Source organism: Narcine bancroftii, chromosome 2 (assembly GCF_036971445.1).
Source record: "Narcine bancroftii isolate sNarBan1 chromosome 2, sNarBan1.hap1, whole genome shotgun sequence".
In the NCBI taxonomy this organism is placed as follows: Eukaryota; Metazoa; Chordata; class Chondrichthyes; order Torpediniformes; family Narcinidae; genus Narcine; species Narcine bancroftii.
The window spans coordinates 312709889-312730637 of NC_091470.1; the positions used below are offsets into that span (position 1 = coordinate 312709889).

General features: G+C 37.6%; 1 protein-coding gene across 7 annotated transcripts in view; it reads right to left on the bottom strand.

Moving 5' to 3' along the window:
* Positions 1 to 2184: 2184 nt before the first annotated feature.
* trappc9 (trafficking protein particle complex subunit 9) overlaps positions 2185 to 20749 on the bottom strand; it is a 650990-nt gene continuing 632425 nt past the window's right edge. For all 7 annotated transcript variants that reach the window (XM_069921673.1, XM_069921672.1, XM_069921676.1 and 4 more), the window contains 2 exons: positions 9861 to 10084; positions 2185 to 3422 (listed from right to left, as the gene is read on the bottom strand). In XM_069921673.1, coding sequence (XP_069777774.1) covers positions 3243 to 3422; positions 9861 to 10084 — 404 coding nt within the window. In that variant the 3' untranslated portion in view covers positions 2185 to 3242. The remainder of the gene's footprint in view (positions 3423 to 9860; positions 10085 to 20749) is intronic.

Sequence of the window (20749 nt, forward strand, 5' to 3'; positions counted from 1 at the left end):
TGCTGGTTTTCACAGCCTTCCTACCATCACATCATTCTGTTTAACCAGCAAGGAGCTGTTGTCACTTACTATGTACAGAAATTTGAAGCAGACATATGACAGATGTTGCTATAATGTGAAACCAAGGCACGGGATGCCCAAGCCAAGAGAGGGTTTTGGCACCTCATGGATAATCTTGCACTGCCTGCTTGCACACATCTGCCAGTTATACAGACAAATCTGCTGAGTCAGTGACCATTGTTTTTTTCTTCTTCCCTCCCCTCTAACACTGGAGAGCAGCTCTCACAGCACCTTCTCCATCAGGAACACAACAATCTTGTTTGGTCAGGGGAGATGGGGAGGAAGCTGGTGATGCATTACCATTGTGTTTGATTATGTGCATGGTCCAGGGTACGGAATGCTCTTGTCAATAGACTTGATTTGCAGAATTTTTAAATACAATTTTTTTTCTCTTTTGTTTTTTTATATAGTTATAACATGTAGATAGAATTTAATGAATAGAAACCAGTTTATGATGTCTTTGTAGTGATTACAGAGTGATGTGACTTCTGAGGGGGTGAAATGTTATATGTAGATTGTGGAGAAACATGTGACCTCCCTGCCTGTCTGGAGATTTGTGGATTGCAGGTAGTCAGTCTGAAACTTATTCAGAAGTCACATCTCCTGTCAATCAAGGTTGGACTCGGACCACCCATTGCCATTGGCTCATTAAAATTACCTTGGGTCATTATTACCTAGGTGCCCAGATCAGAAATGTACATAACATCAGCGCGTAGCATATTCTCTCTCTCTGCCTCATGGTCCAAGCGCCAGACATCGCTCCATGCTAGTTGCTATTGTGGACATCACTAGAAATGCTGTGGGTAAGGTGTGCATTACCCTTAAGTTGAGCCATAGAACTTCAATAGATTAGTGCTTGCAGAGAGTCGCACCTACTTTGGTACAGGGAGCCAGGAGTGTGTGTGAAAGTCCCTGTCTGTAGAGTGTGTACACGTGTATGAGCATGTAGAGTATAGGTAACCACTGGTATCAGAGTCCAAATTGGGTACAAAGTGAAAGTTTATATAGTTATTTAGCAATATAGTAATTAAGTATCGTTTGACATTCCCCTCTGTTTCTATACTGTGTATTCATTAAAGTTACCTGTGATATTAAAATTTGTGTCCGGACTTGTCTCTTTGTGAACCCACTGAACCTGATACTCTTCCAAACATAACAGAGGTCTAGGCAAGGCAAACAGCCAACATCTTTTTCCCAGGGAATAGCAAACACCAGGGGACATCTGTACAAAGTGAAGGGAGGAAAGTTTAAGGAGATAAGTTTTTTTTTACAGAGAGTTGTGGGAGCCTGGAATGCCTCACCAGAGGTGGTGATGGAGGCTGAAACATTAGGGGCATTAGACGGGTGGAGGGATGAAAGAAAAATAGAGAGTTATGGGGTAGGAAGGATTTAGCATTTGTCAGTAGGTATAAGTCGGCACAACTTCAAGGGCTGAAGGGCCTTTACTATACTTTAATGTTTTATGTTAAACTTGGCTGAAAAATGCAGTATAAGTGGCATAGCTATGAGAACTGCTCCTTCAGAGCTCCAGTGACCCAGATCTCATCCTGATTCCCAGTGTTGTCTGTGTGAAGTTTATAACATGTAGGCTGTTGTAAGTTGACGCTACCATGTAGTTGAGTGATATAATTTGAGATTAATTGATGTGAATGTGATGAGAATAAAGTGGTAATTATATAAATGGGTGTCTCCTGTTTCTGTGCTACATGAGTTTTATTTTATCCGTTACACTTGTGTACATTCCCTAACCTGGGGGCATTATTTTCAACAATATAATGATTTGGAAGATCAACCATAGATAGAGAAATACATAAAAATAGGTAAAAGGACAATTTGCCCAATCAATTCACAATGACACTTACCCTTCACGATGACAAATCTGTTTGTGTGTTATGTCTGCTTGTTTTGCACCGAGAGCCAGAGAACGCTGTTGTACAATCAGAAAACAATAAACTTGACTTGACCAATTATGTTTAAAGACCCTGCTAAAGCTTCTGCTTCATCCACCCATCTTGAATGTTGACAATATTTTAAAATATAATCCCAATATATAGGTGGTTTTGGTCAACAAATTACTTACTGTAAATATAACTAGCATAGAAAAGACCATTTTTGATTACAGCAGAACATGCAAGGCAAATTTATTTTCTTTTTGCAGGTACATAAAACAGAAGTTTGATTGTGTACAGTGATGCTTGTTACAGTAGTTCCTGAATTTTGTTTGAAACAAAAAGTCACACAATAGCCTTGTTCACACTGCAGCTGAAAGAGTGGCATAATCCAGGAATACTTGTCATTTTTTTTTTACTTTGTAATCATTGCAGATGTTCACACAGGTGAATTGTTCATGTGGATCAGGTAACCTCAACTGTAGGAAATTATAGTTGTAAAAAAACCCTGAGTTTGTAACTGGTTTTCCAGTTTATTTTCTTTAATTTGTTTATTGGTAACACCTTGGGGTCAGAGTAATAACTTCTTCAAAGGATTGCAGCCACATCAATGCAATGTGAAAAAGGCATACTGCCTACTCTCACAAACCATAACAGATACCTAACAGCTTATATATATATATAGAGCAAGAATACACTGTGTCCCATATATCTGAAAATGATGCGAAAGATTTTAAAAGGGGAACATCAGGTATTAACTGAACATTAAGACTGAGCTTTACAGCATTGTCATATCCGACTTGTAATGGATACATGTCTTCATCATCACAACACTGGAATTTTTTGTCAACCCGCCCCCCAGTTTTTTTAGTCTAATTTTCTGAAAGAATGTTAACATCCAACCTTCATTGCGCATTTGAGTTTACATCGCCATATGGAGAAATGTACATTCACTGTTTCGATTTAAACAAAGGTTCAATTAAAGATCAAAGAGTACATCAAGCTACTGATCAATGCCTTTCATTCATCCAAAGGTACATTCCATCTCCTCTGCAATCCAGGTTTAGCTCTAACTTCGAATAATTTTAATGAATGAAGCCATCAGCTCCTTCGATATTTAAGAATTTGGCCAGACAAGATTTACAGAAAAATTCAGCAACATTTTATTTTTGGGACAGTGCCCTTGTCGTCCTAAACCAGATTGTTCAAGGAGATCCTGTTGGCAAGTATGTCAGTCGCTATTTACAAAGATCGAACGCACTACATCTTATAACTCTAGTGTTCCAAATACATTTAAAACATTGTGTGCTGAGCTGGATCCATAGCACACACATGAACACTTGGCAAACAGAACCAAGAAAGGGGCAACTCCCTGTTAAAGTTGTCATTGTGAAACTTTATATTCAAGTAATAATCACCAGCATAAAGGAATAGCAGAGCTCCACTGCAAACAAAATCCTCGCTGGATTTCACCTATAAAATGAAAAAAAAAATGAGCAGGAAACACCACATATCATGATACAAGCAGACAACTATACCAATGACAGATAGCACTGGGGGCTAAAAATCACCGTCTTACAAATCCAAATAACACACAATGGAATAAGGCATGTAGTTTACCACAAGGGCACAAATTCACTGATCAACACTGATTTCATTGAAGTAAGACATGAAAATATGTGGACACTGTAGTTGAAGTAAAAATATACAATGCTGGAGAAACTCAGCAGGGCAATTTTATAGAGCAAAGGTCAAAATACATTACCAATGTTTTTCATTGAGGTATGTAAAAATGTTGGCAGTCATCCAAGCAAAAGAGTAAGGGGGGGAGGTGTGGTCACAAAGGCAGGTGGTGATAGGCGGAGAAGGGAGGGAGGGGACAGCAGCGATCAAGGGGAAGAGAGATGGCCAGGTGAAAGGAAGGGGAAGGAAGAGAGGAGAACTGGAAAGGGGAGGAGAAGGAGGGAGGGGGAATTAGGTTAGCAGAATCTGGAAAAGTCGATGTTAATGCCATCTGGTTGGAGAGCACACAGGCAGAAAATCAGGTATTGGTGGGATAGTACATGTGAGTATAGGAGTGTTTCTCTTGAAACATCTTGTTCAGAAAATGAATGTGCTTTGTCACTTCATGTTAAATGTTAAAAGATGATTCAAGGCTGAAGATTTTATTTAAAATCTACCAGGGAATATTTGATCATATGGTGTACAAATGTCAAGGGTAATGGTTATAAAAATTCAATTTTCCTGAAATGGAGTTTATCTGGATCAAATAAAGATAAACACACCTTTTTCCACAGAAAATGCCATAACGAGATGTTAATTGGGTGAAGAGAGCATAAAATAAAACAGTAAAACATTTTTGATTAATTTTTCAGCAGGTGGTATGCCTTTCCTCATCTCTAATTGCTCTTGTGAAGGAAGGTTACAGGTTTCCAGCATCTGCAGGTTTTTTTTGGTCTTCTTTTTGACTATTGCTTAAGTTGCACTCATCCTGGTAATTGGATAGTATTCCAACTCATTGTTTGATTTTGCTTTCTAGATGGCAGAAGGGTTTTGACATGTCAAGGGACAGATCTTTTGCCACAGAATACCTAGATTCTGATCTGCTTTTGTAGTTATGGTATTTACAGTGTCCTCCATAATATTTGGGACAAAGACATTATTTTCCCTTTATTGCTCCACAGTTTTAAATTTGTAATCAAACAATTCATATGTAATTAAAGTACACATACCACATTTTATCCAAGGTTATTTGTGCACATTTTTATATCTAGTCCCCTCATTTCAGAGCACCACAATGTTTGAGACATTTGACTTCACAGGTGTTTCATTGCTTCATTTATGCAGGTATAAGAGAGCTAGGCTTGCTTCTAAGCTTTTGATCTTCTTTGGAGTCTGTAGTTGCCATTTTTCAACACGAGGACCAGAGATGTGTCTATGAAAATCAAAGAAGCTATTATGAGGCTGAACAACAAGAATAAAACAGTAAGAGACATTGCCAAAATAGATTACCAAAATCTACAGTTTGGAACATCATTATGAAGAAAGAGCATACTGGTGAGCTTGGTAAATTTTTCTTCATTATGATGAGAATTCTTCTGTCATCAGCAGTGGAGATCTTCCTTGGAAGACCAGTCCCTTTGCGATTACTGAGCTCACCAGTACACTCTTTCTTCTTAATGATGTTCCAAACTGATGATTTTGGTAATCCTAAGGTTTGGGTGATGTCTCTTACTGTTTTATTCTTGTTTTTCTGCCTCATAATGGCTTCTTTGACTTCCATTGGTTCAACTCTGGTCCTCATGTCGAAAATTGGCAACCGTAGACTCCAAAGGTTATCAAAAGTTTAGAAGCAGGCCTAGCTCTCTTATACCTGCACCAATAAAGGAATTAAACATACTCACAAACATTATGGTGCCCTGAAAGGTGTGCTGTAATTTCTACATGGTCAAACCAAAATGTATACAAATAACCTTACATAAAATTTGGAATGTGCACTTTAATTATGTGTGAATTGTTTGTTAACAAATTTAAAACTGTGGAACACATGGGCAAATAAAGGAATAAAAAGTCTCTTTGTCCCAAATATTATGGCGAGCACTGTATATAGCTTATCCAGTTGAGATTCTGATCAACAAGTACTCTTAGATGAATGCTGTTCAGTGATGTAATACCATTGAACCACAAGTCCAGGTGGTGAAATTCACTCTTGTTGGAGATGGTCATTACCTGGCATAGATAGCACTGCTAATTTATCAGCTCATGCTTGGGTATTGTCTTGGACTTGCCACATTACATTTTTGACCTCACAATTTTTGTAGAATTGTGAAATGAATTAAAATTTGTGTCATCAGTTAATATCCCCTTAATGCTTATTGTGCAGTTTTTAAAAAAAAATCTGGTCTTTAATGCAGCAAATGGTTAAGGTCAGCAACGCATTATCATGGCTATCTACAAAATTGTTATGAAACAGTTGTTATCCCAAGGAACAGTTAATTGTCCTAATGGATATAATAAAAGAAAAAAAGAGAAGTAAATGAATTAATAGAATAAATTAAAAGAATGAAAATAGTGGAAACAAATTTAATTATGATGTTCAAAAGGATGTTGGATAAGTATCTTCAAAGAAATAATTAGTGGAACTTTGAGAAGAGGGCAGAGGATTGGGACCAAATCCACTGTACTTGTAATGAGTCAGTTTGGACTTTGAGGTATCTGGTCTCCTTTCTTGTTTTAATTGTTGATATTCTGAAGCAAAGTTGCTTCATTATTTATTTGTACATCAGACAAATAAAACACCACATGCAATTACTGCAGTGTTGTTGGTTAAGAGCATGATTTTCATCCATTATCAAGGATCTATTTCTCTTTGTACAGACTATGTACTGACATATCATCTGTAATTTTTGATGATTCTCTTTAGCTTTAAACACCATTATACATTTAAACCTATTTAGATTAAAATGTTATATTTAGTTGAGTATTAGTATAATTAAATATTGTACAGAACAGTGAAATATTTTTCTTGCTTCTGGGAACAGAAATAATCACTCAACTATTTTTCATTGTTTGATTGTTTTTCTATTATTTTACAAACATATCTTTTATTTCTTTTCCATTTCTCTAGTAAAATAATTGTTCTTTGAGAGATACTTGTTCTATGAGTACAGGCACAGATTAAGTATCTTGCTTAAGAACAATTACTTATGCAAAACTCTTAGAACTGCAGAAGACTATTGTACTATGGAGGGGCACACATTAGTGGCTTATTTTATTAGGTTGTTAAGCTCATTCAGTTTCACCAAGGACAGCTAGGAAACCCTGGACTATTTTTCCTTCTTTAGTTCAGTAACTTCAGGTTAATTGTCATGCTCCACCATGATTTTCCTTTTCAGGAAGCTAATAATACATAGTGATAGAGAGATACAACACAGAAACATGCTATTTGGTTCACCTAATATTCACTGATCATCAACTATCAATTTACGCTGACCTACAATAATCCCAGTTTTTATTTCTCTCCATATTCTCAATTTCCCTTAGATTCTATCACTCATCTATATCCAAGAGGCAAATTACATTAGGGAATTAACCTATCAGCCCGCACATCTTTGGGATAGAAGAGGAAATTGGAGCATCTAAAGGAAATCTGTGCCATCACAAGGAAAATGTGTAAATTCAATGCAGACAACATCTGCGTGCTGAGTCAGCTTACAGATAAGAGGTTAAAAGGCTTGTAGAGTGGTGCAAGAGCAACGACCTGTGTCTCAACATGGACAAGACAATGCAGATAATTGTGGACTTTAGGAGGACGAAGAACTAATCCCCATTACATATTGATGTCTCCGTCGTAGAGAGAGTTCCTTGGCACCCATTTAAAGGATGACCTATCCTGGACCCACAACACCTCTTCATTAGTCAGGAAGGTGCATCAGTACCTACACTTGCTAAGGAGGTTGAGGAGGGTAAGGCGACCAGCCACCAGCCTAATAATGTTCTACAGAACCACAGTAGAGAGTGTCTTGGCTGGATGTATCAAAGTGTGGTACGGTAGCTGCAAAGCATCAGATCAGAGGTCAGTATGGAAGGTGATTAAAATTGCTGAGAAGATCACTGGGTTCTCGTTTTCCTCTAAGAAGACTATCTACAGTGAGTAATGTTTAAAGAGGGCTCAAAGAATTATCTAGGACCCTTACAATCCAGCCTACAGTATCTTTGAGAATCTACCTTCAAGAAAGAGGTACAGGAGCATAAAAAGGTTGGGAAACAGCTTCTTCCCATAGACAATGAGACTATTGAACAATCCCAGAAAACTGTAATTTTTTTTTAAATATGTACACTGTATATTTATTTTGGATTGCTATGTATATATGTAATATATATGTCGGGAGTACTATGTATGTACAATCAGATGACAATAAACAAACTTGATCTCACGTCAGAATTGAACTTGGGTCTGTGGCATTATGAGGCAGTGATTCCACTGGCTGTGTCAATGCACCACCCTAAACAGCCACAGAAAATACAGTATTCATCTTTTTTTTTATTTTGATGGAAAATGAAAGGCAAGTTGAAAACTGCCCATCATCAAATACGAGCAAAGAATTTAGTGCATGAATATTTAACTTCACTTTCTAAAGACAATTAATGTAGTAAAATGATACATTTCAAACTAATTTCTATCTCATTAAAAGTCGATTTCTCATCTGATATTGAGGGCCAGTCACAACGGGACAAAACTATGACTTTGTGACTCTTTAAAAACATCAACATAAAGACTGTGCTCATTTCAGTTGAATGAAATGAACCCATCAGTTCCCCTAGTTCAAAAACTGGTAGATTAGGTAACAACCTAGCTGTGAAAGACACATGCTGTAAATATGCAAGAAATATAAATAATTATTGTGATAAGGTAACGGTTCCATTGATAAACTGTGATATCAAAGTAAATTAAAACAAAGAAAAGATCATGTAGAGGTGCAACTCAATTGGGGAATATAAGGAAGTGAGGAAAGTAGCAGCAAGAGCAAATGTCAGGATAAATAAAGTATGAAAGACTCACTAAAAAAAGAGGGTAACCAAAGTACATTTGCTTGGTCCATGCTGAGACGGGACATTTATTAAATGACTACCTTGATATGATGGAAATACATGCTCAGTATTTCAAATTTGTTTTTAAAGAGGAATGTGCAATTATGTGAAAAAACATTGTGAAAGAAATACAATTATACAGAGAAAGCTGTGGAAACAGAACTGGAAATATCAACATGACCTGGAGTAAAATGAGTAAAAACCCAGAATGCATGCATTCCACTTTCTTCATGTGGATGAAGAACGAGAAATGAAAGAGCATTACAAGTGGAAACAATGCCAAAGTATGAAAGGTGGGAAATCAGGGCATTTTGAAGAAATCATAGAACAATTAAAAGAATACAATGAATGATGATTATGTAAATTTATAGCAGTTTTGTCAGGTGGCACAAGAGACAAATATGAAAAATAAGGCATAAGGTAATCCTGAGAACGTAGCTACATGAACAAGAGATTACTAATGGATAGTATGTCTATGAAATATTTTTCAACAAATAATTAGTATGAAGGTGACTAAACATTTTTGAAAATTGAATCGATATGACAATTGGGAAGGATTCGAATTTCTGTTCATAATTTGAAAACCTGCTACCAGCAAAGAAATAATAAATTAAATGTTGTAATTGTCATGTTCTCAGACAGCAAATGATTTTAAACAGATTAACTGTCTGAAAAAATAGCAGATTATATTAACAGGATAAAGTACAGAAGGCAGCATTCAGCTCATTAAAATTAGTTCTCCTTATTCACTCCATCAAAGGAATGAATAATTTCAAAGCTGTATTAGATCTCCTCTTTACTTTCTGTACTATACTTCTATCTCAAAACATCTAAATATTCTCATCCATAGTATCATTATGAAATCTGCTTTGCATCTCAAATATTAAACCAGTTTTTTTTCTCATATTCTAGAAGACTAAAATGAAGATATTTGATTTTGATTTAAAATGTTGGTGTTAATTTAAGCTTTTTCCAATACTTTTAAGTTGTAAAGGGAAGTTCAGGGTATGAAGTTCATCATGGCCTCAGTAGATCAAAGGGCCTATTTATAACCTTCTAACCAATTGTCATCACTGGAAAAAGAAAACCAGGCACGAGGCAGATTTTAATGAGCATTTTCTATGCCTGTCCAAGATATATTTTGGGTCTTCTGAAAATTAGGTTGATGATATAACCCTTGCCTGTATTTTGTAGGCAACATTTTAAAACAAAGCTATTTTTTCTTTTAATAATTTGTAATAATGATTTATTAAAATTTACTGATTTTTGAGATGTTAACAATGTTCTTAACTTAATACACCAAACATATTACATACTCACAGGATCTATGTAGAATGTATTGGATCCAATTGTAGTAACAGCATGTCCAAGATCATTGTTGTGGACCCCATTTTGATAGTCCTGGTAAGGAACAACAGTGAGGGCAAATGGGCCAACAGTGCGTTTACTCTGATTCGTGAGCTTCACTTCCAGAGAGGTTGGTTCACCAACCTGACAATCTACTGCAATATCACAGTCACAGGGTTTCCCAGCTACCAGTATATCTGTGGGGAGGAAAAAAAAGGAAATGTCAAAAGCTGTACAACCTCCTTATTCTTAACTCTTCTCCTTTTTGCCCTCTTTCTGAAAGCAGTTTCTTTGTTGGAGGAAGAATCCCTTAGGGTAAAGCTAGAACCTCTTCCACAACATGCACACAATACCCCAATCATAAAATCAATGAACTCATGTACAAAGAGTGTACTTCACAAATCATTCCCATGTGATCAAAACTCAAAGGAGAATCTTCACTGGCCATGCATAGATGAGGTGAATCATCTCAGCATTTTTATAGGATAAATATTAAATCAAAATAAACCTCATATGGTATGTAAACACACCCACACTCCTTCTGTCAACAAACTTGATTCTTAATTTGAAAATTAAACCAAAATCATATAACTAAGATAAAATTACTAAGAGACCCATCAGATTACTGCCAGTTTATTATTTATTTATGTTGATCAGAATTTGAGGTTTAATGAGAAATTAGAAAAAGAACAAAAGATGATCGTTCAGGTGAAGAAGCAAGCTGCGGGCAGGATTATAGAAGATGTGGAAAGAGGCTTGGTGCTTGACATGCCTCATGATGCCAAATATAGAATAATTCCTTGACAGCTTTTATCCCTTAAATAGATAACCTAGTCTGCAGCATAACTTCTCCTTCATATGTTTTTAAAAAGTCGAGTATTATTGTCAAGTCAAATTTATTGTTATCCGATGGTACAAGTACAACAGGACAAAACATCATTCAGTGGAAAGCAGGCAGATATTCCAGACATAGAATATATACAGAAAAACAATATATATGCAGGACAAGTACTCCATCTATATTAATAAATAAATAGTTTCATGAATATGAGAGTCTCAGATGGTTACTGTGAGCAGTTCCTTTGGTTGTTCTGCATTCTCACCGTTTGTGGGAAGAAACTGTTCCTCAGCCTGGCGGTGCTGGCTCTGATACTCCTGTATCTCTTTTCTGACGGGAGCAGCTAAAAGATGCAGGATGGAAGGAAGGGTCCTCAATGATTTTGCGTGCCCTCTTCAGACAACGATCCCAGTAGATCACGTCAAGGGAGCGGAGGGAGACTTCAGCGATCCTCTCTGCTACTCTTATGGTCCTGTGGATTGACCTTCGATCCATTTCTTTGCAGCAACTGTACCGTACTGTGATGAAGCCAGACAGGATGCTCTCGGTAGAGTTCAGAATCAGAATTTATTGTCGTGAGCAAGTCACAAAATTAATTGTTTCGCAGCTACATCATAGTGTTAACATTCATATAAACCACAATGATTAATCAAAAAGGTGCATGAAGAGTCAAAGTCAAATGGTTCATTGATCATTCAAGAATCTGATGGCAGTTGGGAAGAAACTGTCTTTGTGCCGCTGAGTGCTCATCTTTAGGCTCCTGTACCTTTTCCCCCAATGGTAGCAGAGTGAAGGGTTCATGGCCTGGCCTGTGGGGGTTCTTGAGGATAGAGGCTGCTTTCTTAAGACACTGCCTCTTGTAGCTGTTACTAGGTGACATACTCATGGAATTCGTATACAATATTATCTGCATGCTGTCCGAGCGATATTTAGTCAAAAAGAACTTGGACCATTGACTCATTAGTCAACAGAAGATGGATCTTCAAGCAAGAGTATTTAGTCAAAGAAATTTGGACTATTGACTCATTAGTCAATAGATGATGGAATTGAAGATCTATAAAGTTGGAAATTGGATTTGGAAGAGAGACTGGATCAATTAGTCTCTGCTTAGAGCAGATCGATAAAGGAGGCACAAGCATCAACAACCAAAACCACTGAAGAGGTAAGCCACTGGAAGTTCCTTCTGTGTGTTTATTACAGATTAGAACACACTTTGATGCAATTGTTGCTTGTCCTATAAGGACTCTTTTGATTTTGGAGAGATTGTTGTCCATGTTTGATGTCTGAGTGCTGTCACACTGGAGAAACCAGCATCTATGCGTCGAGAAGGTTAAAAAAAAACCAGAACTTAAAGATGAATTACAAAGGTGGCAATTAGATACAAATGGAAACAAAGCAAGACTGAGGGAGGATATAATAAGAAAAAGGTTTTACAGTTGTTAGGGATACTCATCCCATAGAATTACTGGAAAAAGCATTAAAGGAAATTGAGATCAGCTACAAGGTTGAAGCTAAGCCATATGATAGCGGAATGGAATGTGAACAATCCAAAATGGAAACATGGTCAGAGATTAAAGGAACACCTGACATACAGGACTTAATACAACCTAGTGATAGAGTGTCAAATACTTCCAGCAGGAGAAGCAAGAGAAGCTCTAAAGAAAGAGAGGCAGCTTTTAAAGAAGAAAAGGCAATGCTTCAGTTTGAATTGGACTTAGATGATAAGGAGGAGCTGCAATGGGTGTGGTGACAAGGAGAAGAGGATTTCCAGGAGGTGCAGCAGAGTAGAGGAGCAGCTAAAAATGGAGGAAGTGCGGCCAAAAAAGCAAAAGAAGCAACTGAAACTGGACAGAAAATTGCTGTTAATGAGACCAGGTCACAGGCACTAGAAGGCTCAGTGATAGGTGGTGCACAAAGTAAATAATCAAAAGCATCAAGTTTGGATGAAGGACTTCAGAAAAAGAAAATATTGAATACCAAAACTGAGCCAGTGTTACACAATATAGGCTTGGTTCTGAAATAGACAGGTCTAACTCTACACAAATAGGAGATTAATATGTCATCAATTATGACCTTTAGAATTGAATGCTTTTCCAAATGTTCAGTGCCACTTTACTCAAACAACCTTAAAATGGCAGACATTTAAACAACCTAGGTACATTTAAATATCTGCCAATGTCTGTCAATTTCAAGATGAAAAGGTTTCAAATTGTGTATTGTCAGTCAAACAGTCTTGGTCTCATTTGCCACTTGAGAACTCAGAGAGCGAGTGTGAAAACAAATCATCCTCAAACTTGGACGTTTTTGTAGATCAGCAGCATAAATAGGGCTCAATCAAATGTTTCTAGAGCTTCCAAAATTATGCATGAAAAAGCAAAGAATACAGATTCAATGGAAGGGTCTCACTATAACTTCAAGATTCCATTTATTGGCATGTTCTCAAAATGCACAACAAAAATTCACTTTGTCTGCCCTGTAAAGGCCCTCAAAGAGGTGCTACAAATCCAGCACTGAAGCATCCATGGCGTCCTTCTTGCCCCCTTAATCTGAAACCCGAAAGTGAATAAGAAACTTTGCAAATACTGTAAGTGTTCTAAATATTCCATATTTAGAAAAGGACAATTCAAATAAATTTCAGATCAAATTTCAGGACAAAGTTTGCTATCATTTAGTAATTACTCCATAACTTCATTTCAATTTTCTTTGCATTAGTAATTTTCTACACCTCAAACTATGACCCTCAGCATTCCTCACTTTCTACTTTAATAACAACCTGAGAAAATCCCAAAGATGCTGATAAGTAGTGAAGTAATTAAATCTCTGTGGATTTCTACAGGAAAATAATTTTGAGTCAGATGATTACAAATTCTGGTATTTAAAAAATAAGCCATAGGTAGATCAATTCTTTTGATTCAACAAACTTCTGATGACAGTTAAATGCTACACCCCAAGCCTCACCTTTTCCTGTGAGCAGCTTTGATCTTTTTATGACTAATTGTTAAACAAATGTGCTTCTGTGCTGCCGGTTGTGTAAACAGCATGAGAACCAAAGGCAAACTATTCAGGATAGATATTCAATGAACTAGAATTAATAAAAAGGCATTAAGGACTTGATCTCAGGTTAGAATATATACATCACAGCAATTTACAAAAATATGAGGGATTATATTCCATGTAAATGTCAATAAATAGGCCTGCAATTTCCCAAAGATACCGCCTTCTTTGTTTCTACGCCAGTGCTAATTAGAAAGGAAGAGTCTGAAAACTGAATTTTGAACAAACAGAAAGTAGAACAGGCAGAGGGAGAGGGGCGGGGGTGGAGAGCGAGAGAAAGAGACGGGAGAGGATAGGAGAGAAAGAAAAGTGAGATTTTGAATATTCATTGTTTGCCCCTGTCTGGGATTTGATTCTGAAAATTCTGATCAAGGATACCCCTGCTTTAAGTAAACAAAACATATATTTGGTGTCCTTATCTGTCATTCAACCACCACTTCTGGAGAGATGCTCCTGCAGCTTAGCTTTCTTGTTAAAATTTGCAGAGAGCCTGACAAGCATTGAGCTCCTTCCTGATTCACCAAAGTTGAACTACCATTTCAGTTCAAGTATTTCTGCTGAAAGCTGTACCTATTCCCTGTTATAGGAAATAACAAATATGTCTGGACAAAAAAGAAACCTTCCACGCCTCCTTTTCTTTAAGTTGGAAATTCCATTCTTCCGCTGCAAATTAAATCATAAAACTGATTTCTGTAACACCTCAACAAACATTTTAAAGTAAATTCAAAATATCTACAACATTTATAGTCAAATCAACATAGGCGGTCAGTCCCTGGATTTTGCTGAGTGGAATATCTGATTGACACCACCTGTCATTCACATATTCCATTTCCAGTTTCAATAAGCTTGAATTTGCTGGCTTTGCAAGAAGTCATCAACTTGAACAATGTAATCAATTCACAAGTGTGGGTCAGAAATCAACCTATCCAAAAAATTGCTGATCAAAGCTTTTCCAGACAGTAGAACAACATCTTTGCAAATCTTTCTGATGTGACACTTGGAAACATTCAAAATTAAATGTCATTAAAAAGAGCTCAACTTTAAACAAAAAATCACTTAAAATGCTTGCATGTACTTCTAAATATTTTATATAAATCAAGGTATTTTGTTGCGAAATCATTGTCTTTTGGGCCAGGTTATTTGGATTTGCACTACTTTCTCTGCATAGGAATCTTTGGCTTGGCTTCGCGGACGAAGATTTATGGAGGGGGTAAAAGTCCACGTCAGCTGCAGGCTTGTTTGTGGCTGACAAGTCCAATGCGGGACAGGCAGACACGGTTGCAGCGGCTGCAGGGGAAAATTGGTTGGTTGGGGTTGGGTGTTGGGTTTTTCCTCCTTTGCCTTTTGTCAGTGAGGTGGGCTCTGCGGTCTTCTTCAAAGGAGGTTGCTGCCAGCCAAACTGTGAGGCGCCAAGATGCACGGTTTGAGGCGATATCAGCCCACTGGCGGTGGTCAATGTGGCAGGCACCAAGAGATTTCTTTAGGCAGTCCTTGTACCTTTTCTTTGGTGCACCTCTGTCATGGTGACCAGTGGAGAGCTCGCCATATAACACGATCTTGGGAAGGCGATGGTCCTCCATTCTGGAGACGTGACCCATCCAGCGCAGCTGGATCTTCAGCAGCGTGGACTCGATGCTGTCGACCTCTGCCATCTCGAGTACTTCGACGTTAGGGATGAAAGCGCTCCAATGGATGTTGAGGATGGAGCGGAGACAACGCTGGTGGAAGCGTTCTAGGAGCCGTAGGTGATGCCGGTAGAGGACCCATGATTCGGAGCCGAACAGGAGTGTGGGTATGACAACGGCTCTGTATACGCTTATCTTTGTGAGGTTTTTCATACTGTACCAAAATACAATGCTGCATTTCACCCACCCTTTTTTGATTTTTGAAATTTCACTCAACATAATATTTTCCAGAATCATATCCCTTTTGTAAATCAAGGATTGGCTTGAATGCAAATAAAAATGATTTTAAAATGGTAACTTACTTTCTTCATTATAGCCATAAAGTCATCATTGAAATGAATGGGTTCAGAAATCCTTCTCCATTTAACAGAGTACATTTCTCAGTTTTAGAATAAAGATCATAACAGCATAATACAAGCCCTTTGACTCGTGATGTTGTGCCAACCTTCTAAAACTACTACACAACAATGTAATCCTTCCCTACCTTACATCCATAATGCTCCATTTTTCTTACATCCAGGTGCTTATCTAAGAGCTACTTAAATATTCCACCACCAGTTTCATGTGCTAGATAATCAGTGGAAAGTTAGTGCTCCAGTGTTGTGTGGAACATAAACACTACTTAACTTTAAAAATGTCAGCTTGTTTGGTTTTAGTTTGAACTGAAGTCCTGAACGTATCTGCATTTACTTGAGCACATGTTGGTAGTGTTGAGAGCCCAAAGGACCCCAAAACCCAGCAGGAATAGATATTCACCATGACAAATGGTTACTTAAATAAAAGTTGTTTTTAATTATCTTTAAACATGAAAACAGAATCAAACTTTAACTTATCAATATTAACTTAACTAATCCAACTTAACCCCCTTCTAACTCTAAGCACACGTGTATGTAATTTGTGTGTAAATTTAAGAAACGTTCTTTGATTCACAGTTCAATCTCGCTTCTCACTCTTCCAAGTTCACTGGTTGCAGGCAATTCTTATACTGTGCAAAGTTCACCAGGCTTTGGTGCTTGAAAGGTAAAAGGTTACCACTCTGGAAGGTTCTTGAAGGTTTGCAGAGAGAGATGTGTGGTTCCAGGATTTCCACCACTGAGGTACCACCATTAATCACCTCAATGTCTTGCTGATGAAACTTGCCCCATCAGGGTTCTCCAGATGATAACCTCTTTCTTTCAGGCTACTACAGAGTTCCTTTCTGTTCCTCTTATTCCAAATGAAACATCAGACATAACACTTCCAGCCATCTGCTACTCTGGAGCTCTGTTTCAGTTCCAACAAGCTTCTTCTGGCTTGTTACAGATTGCTGTGTCACACACAGTCCAAGACTCCCTTCTGTGTGTGTGTGTCTCTCTCTCTCTCTCTCTCTCTGAGACCCTCTCTCACTTGCAAAATCCCTGACCTTCTCCAGGTTCATCTGTTGTTTTTTTAGGTAATCAAGAATCCCTCAATGACCTCTGAGCAATCATGTCAAAAGCCTTGCAAAAAAGGTAATAGTAGACAGCCTGTCTCCTGCTGTTGCTTTAAAGACAATAGTCCATTCATTCACAAGTCAATTAACAGCTACTTGTGAAATCTCCACAGCATTCTTCATAACTTCTGTAAAGTCACTGTGAATATGAAATCTCAATTATTTCAAATAAGATCTGTGTATGTATGTAACCTTCTTTACTTTTATCAATTTATCTCCCCAAAACATTCCCAAATATTCCATCACAGCAGTTCACCATTGAACTGAGTACATGTACCAGCAGAACCTCATGGCTTATATCGGGATAATAGCAATTAATATTTAGATACCACAACTTCTGCAGCTTGTATATAACTCTCCTTCTGTTATAATCAGGACCTTGAAATAAACAACCAAAAAGCCAACAGAATGAATTAAACGCAAATTGTATTTCAGATAATTATAACTATTTTAACCATTTTTGTTTCATGTGTTGGGCGAAATGATGGTGAGAATTCCTCTTTGCTTGATGATGAGGCCAAATTTCATTCTCATAATTGTAAAGAGGTAAAATTACATATGTTTATTTCATAAATATGATCAATAATATTCTTTAATGAGATAGTTCTAATTCCACAACCCCCCCCCCCCACCTCCCCATGAATCAAGGCAATCTGCTTCTTTACGATATTTATCAGGAGTCTACAATCTGGAAATGAAAAGGCTAGTTTTACCAGTTAGCAGTCTTCACCTTACAGATAAATCTCTGTAACCTCCCAGAATACAATACACAGATATGACAATAAAATGCGACCCACAAATTACAGAACTAATATTTACTATTTAATTAATTTCCATAGCAACCATATTTATCACAAACAGTTATTAAGTTTTTTTTCCTGAAAGGCACAAAGATTAACAGGAGATCTGCAGCCCACAGTAAGTCACCAGGGGTCGCTGGCACCATTTATTTTGAGGAAGGTAGTGGACAAAGCTCAGGACATCACAAGCAAAACCCTCCCCACTATCGGGAACATCTACAGGGAATGCTGCTGTCGGAGAGAAACAGCAATCATCATGGATCCACACCAATTAGAACACGCTGTGTTGTCGCTGCTACCATCAGGAAAGAGGTATAGGAGTTGCAAGACTCGCACCACCAAGTTCAGGAACAGTTCCTACCCCTCCACCATCAGACTCAATCAGGGACTCGTTGAAGGACTCTTATTTGTGTATTTTATTGATCATTTTATTCTCTCTACTGCACAGTCAGTTTTTTTACATTTGTTATCTATTTACAGTTCTTTATTTGTTTACATGTATACACTCTGTACACTTTTTTTTACACTATCAATAAGTGGTAAATCTGCCTCGCCAGCAGAAAAAGAATCTCAGGGTGGTATGTGATATCATGCATGCACTCTGACAATAAATCTGAAATATTAAGCACTGTGTCGCGATCCCCAACTTAAATCCAAAACCAAAACTGAGGATTTTGGTAGGAAATTCAAGATGAAACTCATAACTGTGATTCTTAGTTTCAGGGAAAAGATGGTATTGAGCTATAAGTCATGTTTAACTTCAGAAGGAAACATAGAAAAGACCTGCAGACACAAGTGTTTACAGATGATGGAATCAAGAGCAAAAAAAACCCAGACTGTGATGAACTCAAGCACATTAAGCAGGCACATATAGAGCGATTAAAATGGTTTACATATGAGGTATGGACCTCACATCAGAACACATCACCCTTCTCACAAATCTGTTCAATATGCAATGTTGCTCCAGCAGTTTTTCCTTTGGCAAAGCAAAGCTCTATTATTTTACCTCCATATTGATTATTCACCAAAGCAATCCACGAGGAATAGTTGACTCAATTATTGCAAATATACTTTTTCCTTCAACTGAATTATAACTGAATTGCATAGGCAGTGCCTCTAAGACCATGCCCTTTCAAAGCTTAGTTATGCCATTTGTACTCCCCAAGCTCTGATGAAGCCCTTCATTTCATTCAACTTGAAAAACCACTGCCAATTATATGCTGACAGTTGGACAAGAGTTCTTTTTCTCTTTTTTTAATCAAAATGATTACTTCTATAAAATGGAAAAGGAATATTGTAAAATCTCTTGAAGGGATGCCTATCTTGAAAACATTCTCCTCTTCAAAGGGAGTTCTGTGAGAGTCTCTCTCACTGCACTCCCTGCCACTCTCAAGCTCACTTTTTGACTGTTGGTCTGTACCCCTCCCCCTGCCATTTCTTTTATTCACGCACTGCCTGCTTTTTCTCATCCCTTGAAGAAGGGTTCGGGCTAAAAAATGTTGTTCAATCTATCTTTACCTCCCGTGGACGCTGCAAGACCTACTGTGTTCATCCAGAATTTCCGAGTTTTTAACTACAATCACAGCATCTGCAGACTTTCATGTTTTACCCGAAGGAATATTGCTTTTTTATAAAATTTGGATGTTCCCTTGGCAGTATCTCATTGAATTGCAAATGTTTTAATCTATTTTTATTCCTTAATCACTATTGATAAAAAATTTTTTATATGATGATCACTAACTTATCTATTATATTTCAACGATTTTCTATACTCGCTGGATGTGGTTTGAGCATACTGGGTTCATGGAAGATTCAGTATAAATGCAAATTCTTTCTTACTCATTTTCCAAACGACTAATTATAGCAAGATTAAAAATAACAGTCCAAAATCACCTTCAGTTCAGAAATTGCCAACCATATCAGTTCTGTAATCATTACTAGCTCATATTGATACATGAATAGCAAAGAACCAACTTTAAACAGTTTCTAGTATCAGGCAACTAAAATTATGTGACTTTCAATACATGCCTCATTTACTCTTCTTTAGACTGATTTCTATATTATTCTACCTACCCTGCTCAAAAGTTTATCTTTACCTAGCCCTGTTTCAGGCTTATTCATTCATCCTATATTTGCTGTATCATCCTTCAGCCATAAAACACAGCTTCTATTTATTTTATGGTGGCATCTGCCTTGGTAAAAGATTTATATCATTGCATCTCATTCAGGTTTTGGGTCATCAACTGTGGTGCAGCACGTCCCAGAGATGCCCGATCTTATCAATGCTCTCAGTAACCTAGTTCACTACTCTTAATGCTTTGTGTATTCTTCTAACAATTCTCTCTCATACATTCCTTTGTATATTTTAAATTTATATGACTAACATTATACATTAGCACAGTGTGAGAGATGAGTAAAACTAATATGAAAATATGTGTAATGAATAAAGCCAGTATGAATAGGATAAGGGTAGATAATAGAATGTAGGAAGTAAAGTTTAAGATAGGGTCTTCTAGTCTTAGAGAGAGTTCCGCATATGTAATTAAGAACAGAATTAGCAAGTTCTGCATATAAGAGTTAGTAAGCCCTGAGGGTTGGGAAGGTGTGAATAAGGAAAAAGGCAGGTGAATAAGGACAAATGACATGATGGGACACAGACAGGATACCCCCTGGTCCTCCAAGTTCACAGAAACAGCACGTAGGCAGACTAATGCCAAACTTATCCAGGAGGCAGAAGAATGTTAGGGGGGGGGGAGGGGGGAGGGTACCTCCACACTGAAATGAACTGTATAAAAGTTGGGTGAGCCCCAGTCTGTGTGTGTATTCCCAGGGTAAGGGGAAGCACCTAACTTTGCATTGTTGTATAATAAATGTTCTTTGTTCTCAATTTTTGTCTCGAGCAAATTCTGTGAAGGTACTTCTGTTTCTCACAAATGGGGGATCGTCCGGGATCCCACTCCCTCCACTGACAGAGTGCCCGACGACGAGGGTAGGTGCACCCCGGCTGATTCAGC